A 26,286-nucleotide genomic window follows, 5' to 3' on the forward strand; every position below is an offset into this window, starting at 1 on the left:
TGAGAATTTGAAAACCGGATAGAAAATAAATCTACTAAGTAAAGATGATATTTGATTCGAGTATTCATATCCGGTCTTCCATTTTCTTTTCGTCATCATCGCATATAATTGCGTTCTTGTTCAGTCACGTTTGTTATCGATCTTGCATTTTTAGTAATTGTGAAACATTTAAATTGTATACACGAGCGTTCGTTAGTCTGTACGTTATATAATATCTTCATAGAGTTTTCATTTCGTCCACCGTATTTTGGATTATCGAGTGCTAATGCGTGGTATTTCAGAAAGCTCTCCGACTCGCGCAATGGCGGAGGATTTGGATGTCGAGGCAATGCTGGAGGCGCCATATAAGAAGGGGGTAAGGCTTAATTTTTTTTTTTCTCTTATTCTGTGTGTCTCGGTTTGCTCCTTCGAGATCCTGATTTTTTTTTTATCCTATAAAGTTTACCTAATCTCGATGCACAAGAATCCAATACGGTGCGTACCGTTTTAGATATGTTCTTTTGTATTGCGATCGAGAAAAATGAATCGTCCTTTCCTTTCCGTATATACATGTAGAACAAAGTACGTCCTTGTCTCATACCGACTATTGATCAATACCTCCGTTTTCTGTACTTATAGATGGTACGTAACATGTACCCTCGCGCTCGTAGGATGTTCGGCAGCGAGTTCCTAGAATGCACTTGAAATACGAGGTATTAAGAAAAGCCATCACTAACATCATTTTTACTTAATTCTTTTTTCTTTATTTATTTCTGATTTTTTTTAATTTCTTTTTCAAAATCGTAACGTTTATTATTTACGACGTAGATAGAATTGCTATTGCCACCATATCACAATTATAAAGAGACAAAAGATATGCAAAATGAATATTCTTTATTAATTTATATAAAAAGAAAAGAAGAAAATAAATATGAAAGATGGATATATTAGGTGCTGTTCTGCCATGTGCCATGCTATTCTATTAATTTTTATTATGTGTGGAAAAATGAATTAACTGGTTTGTATAAGTATCGAATACCTTTTGTATGTAGAATCAATAGAATCATTGTCTATAATATCTTTTGCGATAGAAGGGCATAATTCCTATTGATTTCTACTATATTTTTTTGCATTGTTAGGTGGAACAATAAAGGTATTTGTCGGATTTCAAAATCTCTAGCACTCCCACATTAGTTTTGTTTTCTTTCAATTCATAGGAAATTTATTAATACATCTTTCTTGTAATTATATGCTGATTCTCCTTTTGTATAGAATTATATATTAATATAATTAATTATGAATAATTGATAATAGGTAATGAAGAATTATATTTTAATTAATATAAGTATTTGTAATATTTTAAACTGCAATATCTACATAATATAAGAAATAAAATATAATTTTCATTAAAAGTTCCACATTTTTTATAAATAGGAATATAATCAGATATAATTTATTTGGCAAATTAAAAGTGAATATTTAAATATTTTTTAACATGTAAAATATATATTAAAAAATAGTATTAAATATATTACATATAATATTAAAATTATTAAAATCTACTTTTTTTATTCATAAAATGGACTTTTATTTTTAACTATATTATAAATTAAGAATGGTAATATATAGAATGTTATTTTATAATGCTTATCATTTTTTGTCAATATAATGTATTTTATTTCAAATTTGAAAGTACATTATTAATATTTCATAAACAAAAATGCATGGTAAATTGGCAAGCAGGAATAAAGTATATGATTCAAATGAGAAAATGTTTTAAAATTATGGTTAAAATTATGGGAGATTGACAAATTTAGGGGATCGGTTTTATTAATGATAGATTGAAAGAACATCAGTAACATATACATGTAACACCATTATCATCATTTCATTGTATTAATGCCATATACCATGTGTATGTTCGCTTTTAATTATGTGAAACATTTTCTCTATACAGCTAAATCATCTTGTGATATATCTACTGGAAGCTGCAAATGATCGTTGATCGTTTTATTCCTATTATGAGATAATTCAAATCAATTATACATTCAGGGGCTATAGGTTAGCAATTAGGGTTCACATCTCGTGTTACATTAAAAACGTACTGTCTTTGATGAGGGCTCTCTTTTACAGAAGAAAAAGGATGTGTGGTTGGCCATTGGTAGTTTAAAGACCAAGGCATGCTCAACCCAAGATTGCAATGCTTTCCTAAAACCCGATAAAACGATTGGTAAGTTTGAGCCAGGTGTATGCGAGGCGTCGCAACACTATGCTCGCCCCGTCTCTGTCTGTCTCTCTCTGTCTGTTTCTCTCTCTCTTTCTCTCTCTCTCTATCTCTCTCTCTATCTCTCTCTTTTTCTCTTCTCTCTTCTCTCTTCTCTGTGTCCTCATCTCAGCCCCCTCAGACCAATATAATCAACCTGGAAAAAGAGAAAGAGCACGAGAGTGCACCATCGTCCAGCAGCAAATAGATCTTCGATAACAGTGTTCAATGGAGAGTTATCTACATGGTTACAAAATTAAAAAATTTTTTTAAATTAACAGAAGACAGAACAATTCATTATTGATATATTTTATTTTGAAACTACTGTTAAAATTTAAATTGTACAATATGTACACAGTTTATCTTTATAAAATTTACTAACGTTCTATGATTTGCTTTTTGTCCCCTTGTTCGCGCGTCCCTGCCACATCGGCTGGCTGGCATGGCATTCAACTGTTTGCTGTTCGTAGGAGCAGGACTCCTCAACCAAAGACAAATCATCCAAGGAAAATGGGTCTAGCCGTAAATCATCTGGGTAAATATATTTTAACTATTATAATTAATATAAATGATTTGTGTTTATGAACATTGTATCCATTACATGATTCAAAAATATATAGTAATTTCTACATAAAAATTTTTGATTGATTCTAAAATTAATTTTATCTTCTTTTTTTCTTTATAAATTAGTACAAATAATATTCATCATTTATAAAAATAATTTAATAAAATGATAATTTAATGTGCTTAAATTTATTGTTTTGATTTATTGCTAATTGTTTATGTATGTCAATTTTGAATGTTTTTTATTATTTCTATTAGATTTTTATATATTAATTTGATTTTTTTTTAATATACAAAATATAAAAAAATTTTGATAAATTTTGATTAATTTGATTAAGAAATAATAAGTAAATGAATTTCAAAATTAGTTATTCAGAGAATATTGTAATTTAAATGAAAATGATAAATATAAAAAAAATAAATTAAGTTTTGATTATTTTATTTTATTTTTTTTATATAATGTTGATTTTTTTATATGGAATATTATCATATACTATTATATATATTTTAAATAATACTCTTTCTAAAAAATAAGAAAAATTTTAAGAAAAATTATAAAAAAAATTTAAAAAAAGTGGATTGGATTTTTTTAAGTTTTTGTTTTAAATAAATTAAACTTTTGTTAAGGATCGTTTTAAATATAAAGTGTTTCTAGTTAAAAAATATGATTTTTTATAATATTTTAAAATTAAATTCTGATTCAATTCTCTTATGTAGAATGATTTTTACAATACAAAAATCTTAAATTTTTATAAATGAACTACTTTGTCTGAACCTTTAGCCTTATAGATTGAAATATATTCAATTGTCTATGAATATTTCAAACTATAGTCATTTGGTACGTACATATAGCTGTTTGAAGTTATATTCTCTTTGTTATAGACCCCATACAATTAGTGTAAATGCTGGTTATTTTCATAATTCCAAAGGTTAGACCTGAAGATGGTAAGTGTTTAGGAAGAATATCTGTAATACAGATTCTGTTAAAAATTGAAAATGTAACCAAGAAAAACACAATAATAAACAAAATAGGAAAGGTTATTAAAATATGAAATAATATTTATTTAATATAATGTTATTAATTATTCTTATATGTTGTTTAATTTATTTTTATTAAATGCGTACCTTAATTATATCATTTAATAAATAATTATTAATATTAGCTGTATATACTTCTTTGTTTCTTCATTATTTATTTATCAAATTATATAGAAAGTATAAACTGATAAAAATTTTGAATAAATTTCCTTATTACTAAGGGTTCGGATTAGTAAGTTAAATTCTACGATTTAAAATATTACATTATACAAAGTAAACTTAAAATAATCAAAATTCATTTATTATATATTTAAATAAGCATATATATTATAAATTATAATCTACTTATATAAATTTTATTAAAAAAAATTTAATTTAATTTATGTATTTTTTTCTTTATAGAAAGAGCAAGCATCGTTCTCGTTCCCGTTCTCGATCACGAGATCGTCGAGAGAAAGATCGTCGCGATCGCGATCGAGATAGAGACAGAGAAAGAGATCGTGATAGGGATAGAGATCGCGATCGCGATCGTGATCGTCGACGTAGATCAAGATCAAGAGATCGGAGAGACCGCGATAGAGACAGAGACAATAGTGACAGAGATAGGGATCGTCGGGATAGAGATCGAGATCGAGACAGAAGAAGAAAACGATCTCTCACACCAATTACACTTCCTAGAGCAAGATTACCATTTGGAAAAGGTGTCAGTCCTCTTGGCATGTAAGTCCGAGCGATTTTATTGAATATATAAGATGATATAAGAATAATTCATTCTAAAGTAGAAAATTTTAACATAAAAAATTCTATTAAGAATTATATATCACGCCAAGGCAAATTTATGACACGATCAACAACAACATCGCTATTTTTGAGAAAATCCATTTTTTTTAATTTTTATTCGTTAAGGGTTCAAATGGGTAATTTTAATTAGCCAGGTATGCATATAGTTCTAGAGTCATAAATCAATTTCAGGGCTCAATAGCGAAGGCCGTGCCATAAATCTTGGGCTTAATGAAACGAATATTGTTAATAATTCATCAGATTAAGCCTAGTAATACATCTGCTAAAACTTTCAACTTCAACTTCAAATCTCAAGAAAATTCACAGAACACTTTTGTACATTGGATTTCTGTTCATCTTCTCTTGATACAATGGGTGCAAAAGGATCCAAGAATAAGACAGACAGAAGGTCTTAAAAGTGTTAACATTTTTCTTTTTGAATAAATTCAATTCTAGATACAGATTCAAATTCAAGATTGAAATACATCACATTCACTTTGTATTCACATTCGCAAAACATAAAAACAATTCGGAAATTTATATTCATTTGTTTGATGACAGTTCAAGTCATATTATAAATATCAATTCTTGAAAAAAGTAAAATCAACAAAAAACAATATAGTTATATCAATTTCAAAAATAACATAAAGATGTCAATGAACATAATCTAAACATTAATCTGTATCCACAACAATTTCAAGAGTATCATTCTATAAATAATTTTGTATAATATAATAAATAAATTTTAAAAATATTAATATATTTTTAATTTTTATATTTTATATTTATTTTAGCAGAAATGATGAGTTAACACCAGAGGAACGAGATGCCCGAACTGTTTTCTGTATGCAACTAAGTCAGCGCATACGTGCTCGAGATTTGGAAGAATTCTTTTCCAGTGTTGGGAAAGTTCAAGATGTCCGACTTATAACATGTAATAAGACAAGAAGATTTAAAGGTATAGCATATGTGGAATTCAAAGATCCTGAAAGTGTTACATTGGTAAGTTGAAATATAATTTATATTTAATATTAAGTTTATTATTAATTATTAAATTTTCTTTTTTCATAGGCACTTGGTTTATCAGGTCAAAAGCTTCTTGGTGTTCCTATAGTAGTACAACACACTCAAGCCGAGAAAAATCGTATGGGTAATTCCATGCCAAATCTAATGCCAAAAGGACAAACCGGACCTATGAGATTATATGTTGGATCTCTACATTTTAATATCACAGAAGATATGCTTCGTGGTATTTTCGAGCCATTTGGAAAAATTGACAATATTCAGTTAATTATGGATCCCGAAACTGGACGGAGCAAAGGCTATGGATTTTTGACTGTACATATATATATATATATATATATATCTATACTATTATTAAATTCAATATATTCATGTGTTTATTAAAATATATTTATTTTTATTATAGTTTAGAAATGCCGATGATGCAAAGAAAGCTTTGGAACAATTAAATGGTTTTGAACTTGCTGGAAGACCTATGAAAGTTGGTAATGTTACAGAACGTACAGATTTAATACAAGGTCCTTCTCTTCTGGATACAGATGAATTAGATCGAAGTGGTATCGAACTTGGTGCTACTGGAAGGTACAATAAAATTAATTTTTTTTTATAAAAATTAATCAAGTTCACATAATCAATATTTAATCATATATAATCACATATAATCAATATTTAAAAATATTTAGATTACAGCTAATGTTTAAGTTAGCAGAAGGAACAGGACTTGAAATTCCTCCAGCAGCTGCAAATGCATTGAATATGGCTCCAGTTATGTCGACGCCACAACCACCTCCACAAGTTGCTCCTCCTATAGCAACACAGTGTTTTATGTTATCGAATATGTTCGATCCTCAGAAGTAAGTATTATTTTTGTTAAGATAAATAGACATAAGTAGAGATTTTAGAGACAAGACTCTAGATCTAATTAGTTAATTTTATTTTCATGCAATGGAATAAATTATAAAAAAGTTTCATATATATTGTTATATATGTTAGAAATAATAACATTTTTTAATCCTTAGATTTCAAAGTGAAGAGTATCATAAATTTTTATAAAATTTAACATTTTGAATATATCCAAAATATTTAAAATATTATTATATTAAAATAAATATTGATCAATTTTAAATGTAAAATGTAAATATTTTTAAATATTAAAATATTTAATATAAATTTTACAGAAAAAAGTAAAATATTTAATTGTGGGAATGCAAGTTTGATATTCTAAGGATTAAACGATTAGAGCATATTTATAGGCCCAGTGGTAATTACTTCTCTTTCCATTGAGGGGATTGAATATGCTAAATAAATTATGTTATCTAAAATAAAATGTCATACATATATCATATTATATGTATATTTAAAAATGATAACAATATTTTTTTAACTTAGTATTAATATAATTAAAATTAGTTTAATTAGACTTAAGTTAATTAGGAATTAATTAGAAATAAACAATTTAACTTAGAATTCTAAGTGGCGTCACTAGATTCATATTTAAAACTAAATTATTTTTAAATTTAATTAAACTGAATTAAAACTAAATTATTTTTAAATTTAAATCATTCTGAATATATAAAATTTTTAATATAAAAGTATAAATTAATATTTAGCAATTTTATTAAATATATAATTTAATATATTTATTAAATATATAATTAAATATTTTATATTAATAATTATAAAAAATTTTAAAACAAAATTATTATATTATTTAAATTATAAAACATAAAAAGAAATTTATAAAAAAATTATTGCAAAATATTCAATTGTAAGAGAAATTACACTGCTTAGTATTCTAAGTATTAAAAGATAGGGGCATATCTGTAGACCCAGTAGTAATTATTTTCATTCTACTGGAGGGAATGAATATGCTAAATAAACTATGTTATCTTAAAAAGATTTCATACGTATTGTTATATGTATGTTAAGAAATGATAACATAACATTTTGTTAAATAATTAAATAATGCTTAATAGTTGTGAAAATATTAAACTTTAACAAAATAAATTTTTATTTCAGTGAAACAAATCCAAATTGGGCAAAAGAAATTCGTGATGATGTTATCGAAGAATGTAATAAACACGGTGGTGTATTACATGTATATGTGGACCAAGCCTCTCCTCAGGGTAACGTTTATGTTAAGTGTCCGTCAATAGGAACAGCAGTTGCAGCTGTCAACTCATTACATGGTAGATGGTTTGCTGGCCGAGTAATTACAGCCGCTTATGTGCCAGTTGTAAATTATCATTCGCTGTTTCCGGATGCGATGACCGCTTTACAGTTATTGGTTCCGAGCGCTCCGCGAAGGGGAATGTGATCTTAAACAGTGCAAATGCCAATTACAAATATGTAAATTCATATAGTATTACATTTTTACAAAAATAATTTTTGTTACTATAACAAAATCGTTAAGTGTCGTTTCAAATTATACAGGTGTTACAAAATAACAGCGATGCATCTGCATAAAATTTTCATATAGAAGATAATTATTTTTTTGTTTTATAAAAATTTTCTATTATTAAATATCTTGACCAATTAATACAAGCTGAAAAATTATTTTTAATATATTTCTAAACATTTTATTAGAATATAGAAACAAAATTATCTTTTGAACAGTTATTTATTAATATAATTCAATTATTAAAAAATATTTATGTATATCTACTAGTGTATCGATTCATATTTCAATAGATTCAGTGCAGCAAAATCAAATGACTTGTTTTATTTAAGTATATGCAGCAAATATTTAATTATTTTTTATTATTACCTGTAATAATTAATAAACTGAATAATTTTTGACGCTTAACTTGTAAAATAAAAGCATTGTTTTACTTTTTAAATGAAAGCAAATTATAAATGAATTATGAATAAAGTAAAACGATTAATAGATAGTAATTCTCAATATATGTTGAAGATGATAATATGTGTGTGTGCGTATATGTGTGTGTACACATATATACACATACATGCATACATACATATAAAATAAACTTTTCTTTACAACTTCATGATTGTTGGAAAGTACACAGCAGAAATTCTTTCTTTAGAAGATAATAGATATATATGAAGTAAATAGAAAATTCTTTTCTTAAAAAAAGAGATCTGCAGACAATGAATGAAAAATTAATAAATATATTTTATTAAATATAATAATGATAAATATAATGTTTAATTTAAAAAAAATACAAAATTAAAATTTAAGATATACTAATTTATACGTTGGTTTTTTATATATATACATAACAATATACATGTATGACCTTTATTATTTATGGAATAATTTGATGAGCAAATTTTTTAATATAAAATTTAAAAAAATATATTTATAAAAACTCTTTATTAAGAATGAATAGTTAATATATATAATAAGACAATGAGAACATATGCATTAATCGATTTTATCGAATCATATTTCTTTTATTCCTGCAGATCTTTATTAACTAAAAAAAAAAATTATTACAATAATTGTGTAAAAAATTTTGTAAATTATCACTGTTCCTTCATATATGATAATATACTATTGCAACTTCATATTAAAATGTGAATGTATACTTTCGTAATTATAAATTAAAAAATTAATGTGATAATACAATATGGATGTGAGGACTTTCTAGAATATAAATGTAAATGCGCAAACAATATTTCTTCGACAACATTTATTCATTTACATACTTTAAGTAAATTGTAGCATAATTAAGATTTTCATTTTTTATTTTAAAATAGAATATAAAGATTATTTTTTAACTATTTGCTAATTATGTATTTAATAATTTAGATTACAAATACTATTTTGAAAAACATAGAAAAATAATTTTATTGTATGTATGTTTTATAAAAATTCTATATAAAGTTGAAATTATTATTTAATAAATTAATAATAATTAAAAATAATATATTTTGAATTATATATAATTAGATTAAATCCCTTAGAAAAAAGTGATAAAAATGTGAAAACATACATTTTTTAAATAAATATATAAATGTCAATTTTGATGATATATATTTTTATTTTAACCATTTTAAGTCAACACATAATGCTATATGATCACTTGGAGATACTATAGATGGAAGACCTTCATATATACTAAGTTCTTGTTTACTTGGCATTGGTATAACTTGTTCAACTGCCAAATAATCTGTTTGATAAAATATATAATCTAAACAACCAGAAAAGGTAGCAGTATAATTTGTATATTCTGGAATACCACATGCACTAGCCAAGTTTAAATCATGTTTAATAGATATATTTTGCACATGTTCTTGAGGATCTATAATGATAAATAAAAAATATGTTTATTCATTTTTATACATTTTTATATAAATTATAGAAATTGTTATATATAAAAAAAAATAAAACTGACCCGATATCCAATCACTATGATCATCATTTACATAATTTTGGGTCATTAATTGGTAAACTGCACTTTGTGGTGTACTATTAAAATCACCGCAATATAAAATACTGACATTGCATTCAGGATTCTGTAAATTTTTTATATATAATTAAAAATAATATTATATTTTTAATAGTAAATTTATATTAAACATTTCACAATTTTTAATTTATTAAAATTTTCTATAAATACCTCTTTTTTTATTTTTTTAGAAAATGTATGTAAATATAATAAACCATAATAAGCTTGTAATAAGCGTATATGATCTGCTTTTAATCGAAAATATAAATGTGTATTACCAACAATTAAGATTTCATTATTTTCTTTAGATCGAAGTACTATTAACTGTAATATATCATGTATATTGTAATTAATTATATTGAAATATTATATTATATCATATAATAAAAGAATTAATAATCTTATTTAGATACCTGAATAATTGTATTTCTGTTTAAAAATGTTTCTTTTGTATTAACATTCTGAATTTGTGACCAAACAGTGTTAAATTCATTTAAATTATTTATATCTTGAGAAATAACACTATAATTATGAGATAATTTATCAAATTTTTCCTCATTATAAAATATAGCAAGACCTTCTCTTAAATCATTTTTTAAATTATATACACTATTATAATTTAATGTAGTTAATAACACTTGTAAATCATTTTTATAAATTTTAGCATCTACTTCTTGAAGACATATTATGTCACTGTTATATCCTATAAATTCAAAATATCCAAAATATATTATTTAATTTGTATAATACAATATTTATTATACTTCAAAAAGTTAAAAAAAAAAAAAAATACCTATTAGTTCTTTAAGAATTAGTAATTTTCTATAATCCATAGATAAAGCATAATGTGGACAATATGGATACAATGTATCTTTGGAAACAGAAGTTTCTGAATATATATTTGCTAATATATTATATGAAGTTACTCTGAAACTAAAATTTTGTTAACAATTATATGATACATTCTTAATAATAAAATGAATAATATATATTGAATTAATACTAACTTTTTATTACATAATTTATTTTTAGTAAAAACATGTCTAATATCAAAAGGACATAAACCAGGTCCAATTTGAACGATATTATTTGATATAATTTCAACCGGAGGTCCATATTCCATATTATTTTTCGGTATGCATGATATCTTTAATTGACATCCTACATCAGATATAGTTGGAAAATAAAAGAAACCTTCTCCCACATGTATCCATTTTTCGTTTTCTTTTTTATACCAAGTAAAAATTGAATTTACTTTATTTATATTTATCCCTTCAAATTTAGAAGGATAAATTGGAAAACCAACTAAAATACTCATTGGTAATTCTATTTTTAAAATATAAGGTACATTTTGTTTCAATACATATTCTGTATCAAAAATCACTAATTTTATGTCTGCACTATTTTCTAAAATTGATTTACATGTTAAATCACCGTTAAGGATAGAATGATTTTTTATAAATTTTATTTCATTATCATTTATTTGTATAATTTCATTGTGTTTTTTTCGTTTTTTATAAATTGTTTTTATTAGATATGTATGAATATTTTTATATATTCTTTGAATAAAATAATTTATAGATTCATCCACTTGTCTTTGAAAATTAAATTGTCTATCGACATTTAAAACAGGATTAATATAACGAAATGTCATTTTAAATTGTTTACTTCCTTCTTCGTGAAATAGAATAGCTTCATTCATTTTTAATTGTCTTATTACTTGTGTATAATTTCTTGCGAAAAGTTGTATTCTTGAAAATGATGAAAAAGAGGTTAAGTATCTTACGTATCTCACATATAAATTACGAATTAAGATTATCATTTTATAGAAACATTATTTTTATCTATTTTTTTAACACAATTTTTAAAAAGCTATGAATGTATAAATATACATACATACATATATACATATATACATATACATATATATATATATACGTAAACTGGAAAAATGTGAAACCAATAACCAAACTACTCTTTACATCGGGAATGAAATATAGTGTTCGAAATTACTAAACGCCATCTTTTAAAACTAATACAAGTTATATAATAAATATTATTGATAATTAATTACATTATATAGCTAGAAATTAAAATTTTTAAATTTTTAGAAAAAAAAACAAAAGAAAAAGAATATTATGCATAAAAAAATATAAAAATATATAAAAAATATATAAAAATATAAAAAGATATAAGATTTAATAGAAGTATATCTTAATGTTATTAAAACATATATTATGGATATGTTATCTTGTCATATATCAAGATATATTATATTTTGTGAGATTGTCATTCTAGAAGAAAAAAAAAATCTTAGTTTAGAATATATCTGTAATAATATTTATGTTTTTTATATTAAAAATTAGGAAATATTATAATTTTAAAATATTAAAAATATATTCAATTGTACCTTATGTGTGATTATATATGTGCAAAAGCAAATAAATAAACAAGGAAAGCTAATGATGGAAAAAAAATAAAGATATAATAAAAATTAAAGAATCAATGCATTTTTAAAGTACCGTAATAAATATATATATATATATATATTAGTTTTTTATTTATAACTATATTAAAATAATCAATATATAGATTTATATATAGATCAATATATAGATAATTTATATAGATTGTTTAATATTTTATTATATATTTAGTTAAATTTTTCTATTTGCTATAACATTTTATAATAATTTATTGATATACTACTTTAGCTAAATTATTATTGTACTAATCTTATTTAAAATATAATCTATTTTCGAATATTTCAATTTTTAAATAGAAATTTAAAATTTATATATTATGTATCGTTTCATTATACATTGTGAAATTGATCAATTATATTACCAAAATGACATCTTGTCATAGTTGCTTGTTATGTCTTTTTTTTTTTTGTGTATAGAAATTTTTTCTATATAGGAGTGGAATAATGGAATTATGTAAAATGCTAAGAAGCTGCGTAACAGATTATTGTTCGAACAAATGGTAATATTAATTATATTACAATCATGCCACGCCTTGAATTTTATTTATTATCTCAAACTTTATATGAAAATGTATTATTTATCTTATATATCCTAAAAATCTTTTGATATCAAAAGAAGCTTGTTATTTGTTTTAGTATTATTTTAAATAGAAATGAAATAGAATGATATTTTCGAAAAGATGATATTTAAATTAATCTATTATAGTTATAAAATGAATCGATATTTTTTAGGTATCGATTCAGCATATTATAATATACTGAATAATAAATTCAAAAATTAGAATTAGTAGAAATTAGTTAAACAGTTGTTTACTTAAACAAAGTATATTTGCCAAAAAACATAATTTCTTCAAATTATTAATTTTACACACATAAAAAAAAATTTTTGCAAATAAATATTTAAAAAATAAATATTAAAAAATAATTATGAAAATGAAATTAGATGTTTTTAAATTATATGTATATATATATATATATATATACATATATGCAACTTAACTGATAAAGAAAGATATCCTTCTCAAAGTTACACATTAGTACAGTTAAAGCAGAAATGAAATGTATATAGATACAATTAATGTCGCTTATTCTCTTTATTCTTTAATCTTAGATTATAAATTGTTTTTTATGTACATTTCGAAAAGATTTTTTGCAGTAAATATAATTGTGACATTGTTCATGTAGATAATATTTTCATTCATCGAAAATTGAGCAAAGTAATGATAATGATTATGATAACGATGATGCACAATAGTATCAGTTTCTATTTTATAACTTGTTCGAATAATTATTTATTTGATACATTAAAAATACATTATTTCATACACTTAGAGTTTTACGAAAGATAATAATTTGATTGGATTTATTTGCTTCTAACGTGTTTTCTATCAGTAGAAATATGGAATAAGAAATGACATTACTAAAAAAAGAATCAATGTGCAAATTAAATTAATTCTATATAAGATTTTACAATTTTTTATCGATTAGAGATAATTTATGAAACCACTTGATTTTCACAATTTTAAATAAAATTTTTAATTTTAAGTAGACTATTTAATGACAAATTAAACGATGATATATTTTCTATAATTTCCTATATATGTAATAAAAAATTATTAACGATGGAAATTATATATATGAATACAGTAAAGAATCAAGTATAGACTGATGGAAGGCAGAATTATAAAAAAAGACGATCATTTCCGTTCATTAAAAACTCTTACTTAATCATTTTCAAATAAAAAGAAAATAGTTCGAAGAAACTTCCTGTTATGATACAACATAAAAACCGACATAATAACTCTAAGCAATTTTCTTTCGCTTCTTATTGATACAAATTTATTGATTAGAAATTTTAAAAATAACTAAATATCTAAATAAATCACAATAATGATTGTGATAATGACATAATATAATATTAATATTCATTCCTATATTTTATTGTATAAATGGCTTATATTAAGTTATAAAAAAATAGAAAATATTTATAAATAGAAAATATTTATATATTTATATCATTAAATGAAAATCATTGCATAGTTAATCATTGTCAAACAAGATTTAGATTTATATATCCCATTATAAAAAAACCAGAAAAAAAGATTACATTGATCATTAAACATCCATATTATTATAAAATTTTCACAAATGCAAAATTTAATAAACATTTTTATTTTTTTTTATCTTTTCTGTTTTAGATTAAATTTCTTTCTTTCATTATACAAAAATGAATTCTATTTGTTATTAATTAGTTTTTTAAAATGAAATAATAGAAAAAAACATTAATTTTAGTTTAAACTTCATTATATTCATACATATTTTATATGAATTCATTTATATTTACACATATTTTTAAATTTATTTCAATATTGTTAATATACATATTAATTATATGCTACAATATTACAATATTACTACTATATGAAATAAAAATATTAGTTAAATCTATTTCACATCAATGTTTCTATTTATCGATTACATCATCATTCATAATTTACATAGAACTTAATATAAAAATCATTTCTTTTTGTATAATTCTGTAAAATTTCAAACAATTTCTAATGAATGTTTCGACACAAAGAATCAAAATTATAATAAATTGATATCAGTAAACTATCCGCCAATTAATCAGATCGATCTATTTGTCGATTTATTTGAAATTATATTGAAATATATTCATGAGTTCCTTGAAAATCCTTGCTCTAATTCTTTGCTATGATTCATAATTAATATTTATCATGTTATATAGCAATAGTATTAGTATCGGCAATAAACTTTTTTCTGTGAATACTTATGTGAAGTTTATCGGGTCGATGTACGAATGCATCATCAAATATCTTCAGATAATACAGAAAAGTAAGCGCCCTCGAAGAAAAAGACACGTATCTTTTTTTGCTAACATAAAACTCACTCAGTAACTTTTTACTCGTATCTGATGTATAAGGATAAGAAAGAAACATTTCAACATTCGTTACTGATTTTTACCATAACATTTTTTCAAGCATTAAAAATATATGCAAAACACGGATCGACAATCTTTCTATGATTAATATTCCATCTCATTAAATTTGTCACGCTTCATTCGGCTAATTTAATATTAAAATTTACAACTAACATTCCATATATTTAAAATGCAATATATTTTATTAATATAATTATCTAATATTGTTAATCTTAATCATGAAAATATTTTTTGAAAAGTATATTATATTAAATCGATCATTGTATAAATGTTGTCGAACAATTGTATTATTTTATATATATATATATATATATTTATTTATTTATTTTGATAATTATACATCCTCAAAAAACAAAATTTCACTAAACTCGTAATCCATATTTAGAACATGATGCTGTTCAGCTAATTTAATTAAACGTGGCTACAATTTACAAAACGTTACAGTTTCAGTTTCCTGGCCTTTCGTTTTGGTGGCCCTTTCCCATGATCTCTTCAGCTGGAGCCTTCTACCTGCAAGAAACATTCAATAAAACACAGATTTTAATAGGCTGAAACAATTAACTCGGATGAGTATGCTCTAGGAAAGTGGACAAAGATCTTTATGATCTTACGATCTCCTAGGAAACATCTGCATTTGTCAAGCGACTCTATTACTGCTTGAATCCTGGGCATTAAGCGACAGACGTGTTTACATTTAATTAGTGACAATGGTAGAATTTTATCTTCTGTGTATTTTACTCGCAAAAGAAAGTGTTTTGTTGCGGGATAGGCCAGATTTGAAATTCTTTTTTTTGAAAATTCATCAAAAGACAACTTGATTTATTGATTTCTTTTTTTTTTTTGGACATTCTTATTTTCAACAAATTTTAAACTTTAACTGTTAAAATATAATTTAGATTCAGAATTCTTGTTTTTCTTGTCATTCCTTGAAAAAATAATTTCGAATAAAATTTACTTTAAGTATACAATTAATTTTATTTAAAATGCTTGGACATTTATTCATAAACTATTATAGTTTCGTATAATTTAATTTAATTTTGTCATTGCAATTATCTGGTGATTATTCGATACTTTAAAACCTAATAATCTATTGAAATAATTTTATCTTCAACTGTTCAACTTGTACCGTTAAAATTTTCGTTCAAAAGTTAAAATTTATAGTGTTATATGTATAGAAAGCATTGTATTGTACAGCTCGTATTGTATGCCTGTACAGTAATAAATTTCGATAAAGACGTTTTAAAGTTTTGTTTATTAACAAATTCGCATACTTTCGAATTGTACGAATACTTTCTCCACTTATTTACTATATACACTCTCTTTTATTTTTACAGGTACAGGTATAAGGGATATGCACTTGACTTTATTGTGATATTTAAATCTTTTCTTAGAATTTTAAAAGAGTTTAAGAAAATTTTGAATTTGAGATTTTCCACACTTGTGAAAGTTCTTTTGGGATTTGGGACTAGGTGATTATACCGTTGTACAAATGATTAACAATGCCATGGCATTTGAATACTTAAAAAGAAAAGAAATTAGAAACATAACAGGAATTTATTGTTAGCAACATCGGACATATTTTTCTACATTCCATCGTTGCATTATTCTTCATTCGGCAAAGAGCGCATTTTTCACGGAATCGAATCAAGTATCGATTAATCGCTAAATGCGATAACGATATTGGAATCGAAAGAAAAAGAAATACTGAATCGCGTGTCACGTATTTGGGACATCGATAGATAATCGGGTATGGTGACACGTTAATCGAACAATGTCTGGTGATGGCGTCGAAAATAAATCAATTCGCCATGCGAAGAAGTGAAAGAACATGCGGCGGAAATAATTTATTTATTATTCCGTATAAATCGCGGCGAAAAAAGGGCATAAACACGGGTGTCCTTTCACTCCAGAAACACCTTGACATTTTGAAGCATGGAACGGGATGATTTCTCGCGTCGGAAGACGATGGAAAGTCGTCAACTTGCTTCTCGAACAACATATCCCGGAATTCTATCTCAACGTAAATTGCATGTCTAATTAGCGTCTATCATTCCTCGATTCATTCCTTAATTTGTTGCCTAAGTATATAGTGGCATACGCGTAGAATATATAGTTAGATTTGTTCAATTTTCTGCATCATCATCATCATCATCATTATTATCATATATGGAAGAACACGCGCGTTACATTAATCGCCATTTTTGTATCGTTCTTGACAATCGTCGTATCATTTTTCCAAGCATTCAATTAGGAAATAATGATTGATACACGCACTACATGAAGAGAATAAAATTCCACTTATCCTCATAATGTTTACAGTTTGATTTAGTTTTTATTAGAACATTAGTAACTGTCGGTGTATATTTGTTCGTTTAATGAAGCGATATCCGCATTGCTAAACATTATTATTATTTTGCTACAAAGTGTTATTCATCCTACAAAAAAATCTCGATATTAATAATGCTGGTATTGGAATTCGTCGAAAAAATTCGTTAAAAAAATTTTTGTTTTTATATCTTGAAAATGTGGGATTATATTCGAGAAACGTATGTTTCTTGGTTGAGATGTTATCCAACAGAATGCTGACAGAAATTTATGAGCTATTAACGAAATATTACGACGAAAAAGAACGAGACTGACTCTATAATAATTTTATAAAGCGATTAAAATGTATATTAATGACTAGATCATTATCGGACAATTAGTCCTTGTTGGTGGACGATCGTTTGGCTGATTGGTTTGTCAATAAATAAATTATATTCTTAGATTCTTGGTCGTTAATAAAATAAAATCACCATGATCTCATCGGGGATGAAACGGATGAGGTTGGTCTCTATTTTGATCGTAAATTTCGCTTGCAAGGTGACGCGACATCCGGTTTAAAATGCGTGCATAATTTTTATAAAATAAATCAGATAGTCGGAAGAGATTGCGACGTCGAATAAACTACTCGATCATTGCAGAATCATTTGTAATTTAAGTTATTTTATTAAGAGAGAATATATTAATCTCTTCCGTAAAGATTAATTTATTAAAAGATAAGCTCGAAGCAAGCCAAGTCTATGCAAATAAAGTATGCAAATAAAATTGCAATCTAATGAAAGTTTTTATCGTCATAGTCTTGTTAATCCGAAGCCATTTCTAATTTGCATAACTTTACTTAAGAACAGATACATCGGTCTTCTTCGGCAACTATGCACGTAATGACTATGGAAAGCTGGATCGCGTATCGAAGATAATGTAACTATTTCGAGTTCAGTTTTCATAATAAATTAATCATGTCAAAAGTGGGATAAAAATAAAGTTTCTGATATTATTGTTCATCCGTTGTTAAAATTATTCTTCTCCAACGAATGATTATCTTATTGAAATCGGGCATCAATTTCTTCAAGAGAGATGAATGATACAAGATACGAGAGTATCGCGTTTTCACGTCCATATTAGGAATTCCCTTTTCTTTTACACAGTTTCTCGTTCTTTGGAATCGAATAAAATCTCGTATGGGAAAAAATGGTTTCTGGGTGATTTATAAGGCTCGATATTATGGACAACCCAACCAACGAGGTGAACGTTCCGTTCTATTCGTTCGAAAACTTTCCTCCTCACTTTGAAACAAACCGATTGATAAAAATAGTTCCGCGTTTCTGTGAAACAAATTGCGATCAGATTCCATAATAGGAAAGTTTGTTTTCTTTGAAAAATTATTCTTTTAACCTAGTTCATTCACGTGTTATCCAGTTTAATCTCTTAATTGATCCTACCTCGAATCTACCGATCATGATTATTGATGATTCGTTTCACGATTCGAGCATGTTTCTCTCCGCGTATAATTCTCATCGTTTCGAATAAATCTTTCATTCAACGTCATTAATCGATAAATAAATCATTAATATTATTAAAAATTCTATTCCCATCGCTGTTTATTTACCACCAGATATCGATATATCGTCATATCAATACGAATAAATAAAATAGTGAGTAATATCCGACGACTTAAGAATTCGAATTCGATCCAAATAAACGTTAATAATAATAAATCTTGTCGATTGGATAAAATTAAAAGATCAATTTTCTTTACACACTTCCTAGACAGTTAATATATAACGTAAAACGTGTATTCTAATCTTTCGACAAGCCGGTTTTTCTTAAACTTAAATGAAATCCAATAATAACAAAATTCGTTGAAGTGCCATAATTTCTTCCTTCTTATCTCTGGGTGCTACACGCACCGCGTTCTCGAAGAAGAGATTACAATCCGAGGTCAAACGAGGCTGCATAACAGGTAGAACACTACTCTGTTTCTGTGCTCTTCGTGAACGAGAAACCGGTGAACCTGTTTCCCAGAGAAAATATGCACCAGGGTATGCGTAACTTAACCACGTGGTGAAATATATTTTAGCCACTAAATTATGATATCGAAACCATGTGTATAAAGTGCCGAAACGGCTTTTTACACGAGCGACAATTCGAGTTTTTGCGGTGAAAGTCATCGGTCTTAAATTATCTGAAACTTTGATCCTGGAGATTATACATATCCCAAAGTTTAATCCGAAATAAGAAGGAAAGCTTGATTGAACGGGGAGGAGGCTAATGTTTGCATCTTGGAGCGTATAATATACTATAAATATTTTTAATCTCTGCAAGAAGTTCGTTTTCTGAAATTAGAAAAATCTATGGATTTAAAAATAGAACGGACACGATTGAAATATATTCGAGGAGAATTAACTACTTTTAGAAGTGGATATTAATATTAATGAATATTAAAGATTCGTTTAGAATTAGCGGATTCATAAATTTGGAAAGGAATCTCATTAGAATCTCATTAGAATAAATCTAACAATTTATCATCGCGTGGAAGAAATATTAATACCTTGCGAAACCGATCAAAGACAATCTTTATTGTCAATTAAATTGATTAAAATTAAAATGATAATCTTCATTGTGAATAAATTTTTCTGAATTAATTTATTTACTTTGTTGTATATTCTCTATTTGAAACGAAGTTTTCATCGCGTGGAAGAAATATTAATACCTTGCGAAACCGATCAAAGACAATCTTTATTGTCAATTAAATTGATTAAAATTAAAATGATAATCTTCATTGTGAATAAATTTTTCTGAATTAATTTATTTACTTTGTTGTATATTCTCTATTTGAAACGAAGTTTTCGACTTCGTTTTAATTAACTTGTTGATCGTTCCACGCTTAAGAGTCATCGAGTATCGTTGATATTTATCAAAGTGCAAAAAAGAAAAGAAAACGTACGATGTTGTTGGGCGTGTTGTACCGATTATTACTTATTGCACAACATATGATTAACAGAGATTTGACATTAGGTTCCCAGCATGTCGGCCTCGTTACCGCATTTCAATGAAAATTGACGGTTAACGAATATAAATAAAAAGGAAATACACTTAAAAAATTGGATCGGTATTTGCGATATTTCAGTGTCAACGAATCGGGGAATATAATTGTGCAACTTTTCGAGCGACCATGGAAAGCGAATCATCAAGAAAATCGATTAGATCTCTCCTTGTCAGAAATGTATGTTAAATGAAAGTGAGTGAGGCATTATACAAATACAGATTATCGGATCTGATTTATGCACTGTCAGGCTATTGTTTCGTTTGAATAGAGTAGAAAGTGAATTTTGGATTGATATAATTTGTCCGTTGGCCAAACTTTCGTTGGATATATATATATATCTTTCTCTCTCTTCTTTTTTTCTTAAAATTTTTTTAATACACACGCACAGTATTTTTACGTAAGGTAACGAAATTTTAATATACAATCGAGCGCACATATTGTAGAAAATTTGATCGAATTTTCGATTTCGTGGAAAAACGTTTTCTTTGATAAAAACTTGTTAGATTTTTGGCGTTATATCTGAGAAGAAAATACATATAATTTCTGAAAGTTGAGATCGGTGAAAGATCCGAGTGAAAAATCTCGGCGGGCAAATAATAGATAAAAAGCATGGATAAAGAGCGAATCGCAATAGATGGAATACGTGCAATCATTGGATAAGAAGATTGGTAACCTCTTACAGTAATTTTGCTTCTACTTCTACGCAGCGTGTTCACCGTAAATGATATACACACGATTGCTTCTTCGCTTGTTCGCCAAGATGTTATTTAACTTGTTAGAGAAAATTCTACTCGATCGATAAAATCGACGATCGTTTAATTCCTTCCAGGATATTTACAAGATACGATTAAACGATAAAACTAGTCTCTATACTTTTTCTATCCTATCCTTTAAATTGTACAATGTATTAGAATTAATCGTGAAAGTTAACAGTGGATATCGATCGTTTCCCAATCAAATTGTTAATAACGAGCGACGTTATTTACCCGTTCATCGTTTGGTAAAGTAAACGAGAAACGATCGCAAAGGGTTACCGTTACCCGGTCGAAATTATCCTCGTTTTTCAAGGACGAAAATCCAATAAATCACAACGATGACAAGACTTGGGTCGATCAAATAGAAATATTATGGTAGAAAAAAATTCTAACGGTGGATATAAAACGTATGGCGTGTTATAATGGGCCAGGGATCGGCACATGCTATTTCGTAGCCGTCATGCAAATCGAATCAACTTTTTCTTGGAACAGACTCATGGACAATCCGGGACAAGCAGGTTCCCTTGAGTAACCACGGCGAACTGGTTTTAACATAATATTTGGCTTGCGTTCATGTGTGTGGAGATATTTGTTACGCGAACGAGGTATAATTATCGGCGACAAACGCGCTTTCTTTCGTATCTCAAGGCTATTACCGAGGGATGCTATTACGATGTTAATCGAGGTGAAAACGTGGCATCGTCTTCTTTAAAATTAGAGATCTGCCAATAGAGGTACGTACGATTTACCTTGGATTTTAGAAAGAAAACGTGTCGTTTTACGTATAAGTATGAATAAATATTAGAATCTTGGATATATTTATAGATTCGCTAGCTCGTTTTAGGAAATTTAAAACTGGTTGAGGATCGATTGAATTTTATTGGAAGATGAATGAAATAATTTTTCGTTGAGCATCGTTGTTATATTTCATTTGAGAAGACTAAGGATAGATAATAAAGATCGATCGAGATTATTTTAATCGAGAATATAATATATAATCGTTTCGATAATCATGATCTGAAAAATATTATATAGTAGAATATGAATTAGAGAAAATTACTACATTCCTGTCATATTAGTTTTGAATAGAATATATAATATAGCAAAAGATATTTTTAGGTCATATAGAGAACGTGTTAAATTTCTAACCGAATAAAACAAAATAGAAGATAATATAAAACCGGAATGAGGATTTGCATGTACAGAATGTGATAATGGGAGAGAAACGTTCAACACATGATTGGCAATTTTTAAATCCGAAATTCTCTGTATTCTGATCGAAGCCTATTCACGTGACTAGTATCATATATGCGAAACAAGGCCGGTTGCTTATATTCAATGCTGATGCCTGTATGAACTTGATCCATTAGCATTGTGCAACGTGTTGTAGGTGCGTAGGCTACTCGTTTTACTCGTTCGATTTAAAACAGCTCACGATTGCAAACGTGGCTATTTGCGTTTCATGATTGCCTTAACGCTCGTTTTCTCGTTGTTCCTTCCTATTTATTAATCCTAATCGGATTTAATAAATTCATTATTTGATAAATCTTATGATATTTGATAATTTTAAAGAGGAAAAACAGCAAACTTTCTAAGAGAAAAGATTTCTAAGATCAAAATGGTTCGAAGATGATTCAACGTCGAGTGAATATTAATGCCTTGTTAGAAGTAAATACGTGAGTAATGCGTTTAAATTATTATATGTATATATATATATATATATGACGATCGAAATAAATGAGATGAACGCAGGTTAATTAAACGCAGCCTAATGGATAATGGAAAATAACACCGCTTTCGAATCGCGATCGAATTATAAAACTCGATAACCAGCAATCTTGTTACAGTATTGCATAATATTTATCTTTGTCGCATTAACGTTGAAAATACTTTCAAGATTATCGAAAGTGCGACCGATCCTTCTTTTTGCCAATTAAATTTTACAAGATTTATCGAACAAGAATGATGATCGATCTCGCGCACGAAGGCTGCGCCAAACTCATCTCGATCTCGCTCACGTAAACTTCTAATTATCATTGATTCATATGTGAAACGTAGCTTTAATTTTTCATTCTAAAACTGGTTGGTCAGGTTCCATCGACGTTTTCTCTCCAATCATCGAGTTCACGAGGTCAGTACGCGATTCCTAAAGGTGAAACGAATCCCGGCGATCATCATCAGGAACAGGAACAGGGCAATGAGATCGTGGCAAGCGGCATTGTTCAAAGAATAAATAAATAACAGAATGTGTGCCATTTTAAGATCACGAATCGGTGAGAACGATGACCTTAAAAACTAACCACGGCCACTGACCACGATGATTCATCTGTTTGCTCGCGTGCTAGAGAATCGTAATTAATTTTCAGAGAGATTACAACGACGCTTTCTTCCGAAATAGAGGCTCAAAGAGGCCGTTTTTCAACTCTTCCTTATATATCTTACACCTTGATTACGTTTTATTTTTAAATATGTAGTATATCGAATCATAGTGGTAGTTACGAGTTATGGAATATCACAATCCACCATCTATCTAATTCGTTTCTTTTGGAGACGTTTCTTACTTTCGCGAGGAATGAATCTGAGAAGAATTTTATCTCGAAAATTTTATTCATTTTTCAAAAGTGAAAGGATTATCAGGATTTATGTTTTCCTGGATTCTGTAAAAACACGATTACGTACTCGATTATGTATTACGATAATTTTAAATTAAAGTTAAAAAAGAAAAAAATCTGTATATTAATTAATGATCGTTTCCTTTCACTCAATCAATTGAATCGTAAAAATGTTGATCGCAGCATCTGTATTCCTGTAATATTTTTTCGAACTCTGAGAAAGCAGTATGAAAGCAAACTTTTTAGAGTAACAAGCGTGATAAATCAAGGATACGACGAAGAAACCACTTTCGATCTACTATCTTCTCTTTTTTCCTTCTTCTACGTTATAGCAGAAATTAACAATAATTGTTAAGTAATTCTATCTAACGCTACTTTACATAATACAATTTACCTCTTTTGCTATTCGTTTCTCAATTTCAAACGCGGCTGCGAAATTTATCGATCTTCTCTAATTATACGTTTATTTTATAAATCGTCAATCTAACGGAATATTATTAGAGATCATTATTCATTTCATGTCAATTAGAAATATTATTGAACAAGATAATCGTGTTTATAAAGAATTCACGCCAGATAATTCGTTTCGAGCCATCGTGGTCTTTTGATGATTAATAACCATTAGCTACGAATATTGAACGATAGAATTTCGAAAAGCTCGTGAAAGCCAGACAAATTGACATTACATTATAGATCCTTCTATTCATATATCATCGATATATAGAGATTTTGTTTTTCCTTCCACGTGGAATTTCGTGGTCACTCTGATTCAAGGCAAAGAAGATATATGATCTTTGAAAGCAAATATTAGCTCGCTGTTTGTGGAACGTTTATCAAACATTTACATTGGAGATTCGATGTAGATTACGAAGTAGATATAAACTTGACACGAAATCTTTGATTATGAAATTCAATAATTGTAGGAGTTTTTCGACTCTTAAAAACATTTTTATATTTCGAAAGTGTATGGACATGGGTGATTCGTTTCGAATTCAAGATCTGATAAAATATTTTTTTTATCTGATGTATCATTTTATATGTATTTCTAAAGAAAAAGTAATTATTTTGAATAGAAGGACACATTCCCTCGTTGCAAGGAGGAAAGGATTTCTTGGTAATTTTTTTTCGTTCGCCATTTTATACATTGGAATGAGAGTGATTATAATTTTTCAAATCCGATCTTTGAATTAAAATCTTTCATATTTAAATCAAATACGGTATAAATTCTTACCGGATTTCGTTTGTTAATTCGCTCTTGGCCTCTTTAGATCGTTAAAGTTTCATGTCGTTCATAAATATTTCCATAAAATAAGGTCACGAGAGGTCCCGCAAACGGAACTGCCAGATACTACAGCGCAATGAGATAGTAGCTTAGAGTCGTCTATAAATCAGAAATAAATAGCACATCGTTGTATTCTAACGTTTAACGGAGCTTTTAGCAAATATGGTAGCGCACACAGGTCTTCTTCTACGATTAAACGATTGAGTGTTAGTACTTACATATGTATATATATATATACACAAAGCTTCCGTTCCTCAAGAGAGAATGGAACAACTATCTTCGATACGATACGATCTTGAGCAGCTCGAAGAAACCCTTTAATTCATAGGCAAAGAGAAAATAACGTAATGATTGTTATATGTTTTCGATAAATCACAAGAAAGTCTATATGTTGTCTTTTAAATGAGAATAATTAAGAATCTAATTGTAAGAAACTAGTCACTGTAGATTGTAGATTGTCTTACGAGTAAAGAAATTTAATTTTGATATAAAAAAATAACAACCTGATAATTATGATTGTATTTTAATAGGACCGGTGATTCATTACATTTTTTTAAAAAGGATCCTCTGTCCAGATGCTTTTACTTTGATCTTGACTAGAAAGTTTTTCTAGATGAGTGTATCAAGATAATTCCAAGATGGAAATGGTTAAGCCGTATTAAGTTACCTTTGATAATGGAATTAAAATTATTCTCTCCTGCTGAAAAATATTTTTTAAAGTGCTTATCAATGTGAAATGAAAATAATAATTTTCCAGTGA

General features: G+C 26.9%; 2 protein-coding genes across 7 annotated transcripts; one reads left to right on the forward strand and one right to left on the reverse strand.

The window, feature by feature from the left end:
- Positions 1–48: 48 nt before the first annotated feature.
- On the forward strand, positions 49–9,634 carry LOC107992722 (RNA-binding protein 39). 5 transcript variants are annotated; one of them, XM_017048784.3, is made up of 9 exons: positions 49–199; positions 282–355; positions 2,713–2,777; positions 4,247–4,564; positions 5,419–5,626; positions 5,696–5,962; positions 6,054–6,229; positions 6,331–6,501; positions 7,667–9,634. In XM_017048784.3, exons 2-9 carry the CDS (start codon positions 302–304, stop codon positions 7,962–7,964), a joined length of 1,557 nt encoding a protein of 518 aa, XP_016904273.1. In that variant the 5' UTR covers positions 49–199; positions 282–301; the 3' UTR covers positions 7,965–9,634. The 5 variants fall into 5 exon arrangements, with proteins under 5 accessions (XP_016904273.1, XP_061935335.1, XP_016904264.1 ...); XM_062079351.1 differs by having other exon boundaries at positions 5,422–5,626; XM_062079352.1 differs by lacking the exon at positions 49–199 and adding an exon at positions 619–692 and having other exon boundaries at positions 281–355.
- Positions 9,635–12,091, reverse strand: LOC107992714 (2',5'-phosphodiesterase 12). 2 transcript variants are annotated; one of them, XM_017048754.3, is made up of 7 exons: positions 11,959–12,091; positions 11,070–11,813; positions 10,856–10,995; positions 10,476–10,765; positions 10,234–10,386; positions 10,009–10,129; positions 9,635–9,915 (listed from the first exon to the last, which is right to left on the reverse strand). In XM_017048754.3, exons 1-7 carry the CDS (start codon positions 11,970–11,972, stop codon positions 9,653–9,655), a joined length of 1,725 nt encoding a protein of 574 aa, XP_016904243.1. In that variant the 5' UTR covers positions 11,973–12,091; the 3' UTR covers positions 9,635–9,652. The 2 variants fall into 2 exon arrangements, with proteins under 2 accessions (XP_016904243.1, XP_016904233.1); XM_017048744.3 differs by having other exon boundaries at positions 11,070–12,091.
- Positions 12,092–26,286: the final 14,195 nt, after the last annotated feature.

Source organism: Apis cerana, linkage group LG9 (assembly GCF_029169275.1).
Source record: "Apis cerana isolate GH-2021 linkage group LG9, AcerK_1.0, whole genome shotgun sequence".
NCBI classification, from domain to species: domain Eukaryota; kingdom Metazoa; phylum Arthropoda; class Insecta; order Hymenoptera; family Apidae; genus Apis; species Apis cerana.

Coding starts and splice junctions, on each gene's coding strand:
- LOC107992714 (XM_017048744.3), bottom strand. CDS start 11,884: ATGATAATCTTAATTCGTAATTTATATGTGAGATACGTAAGATACTTA. Junction 10,996..11,069: donor AATAAATTATGTAATAAAAA/GTTAGTATTAAT, acceptor ACAAAATTTTAG/TTTCAGAGTAACTTCATATA. Junction 9,916..10,008: donor TCATAGTGATTGGATATCGG/GTCAGTTTTATT, acceptor TTATCATTATAG/ATCCTCAAGAACATGTGCAA.
- LOC107992722 (XM_017048767.3), top strand. CDS start 266: ATGCGTGGTATTTCAGAAAGCTCTCCGACTCGCGCAATGGCGGAGGAT. Junction 2,778..4,246: donor TCTAGCCGTAAATCATCTGG/GTAAATATATTT, acceptor TTTTCTTTATAG/AAAGAGCAAGCATCGTTCTC. Junction 6,230..6,330: donor GAACTTGGTGCTACTGGAAG/GTACAATAAAAT, acceptor AAAAATATTTAG/ATTACAGCTAATGTTTAAGT.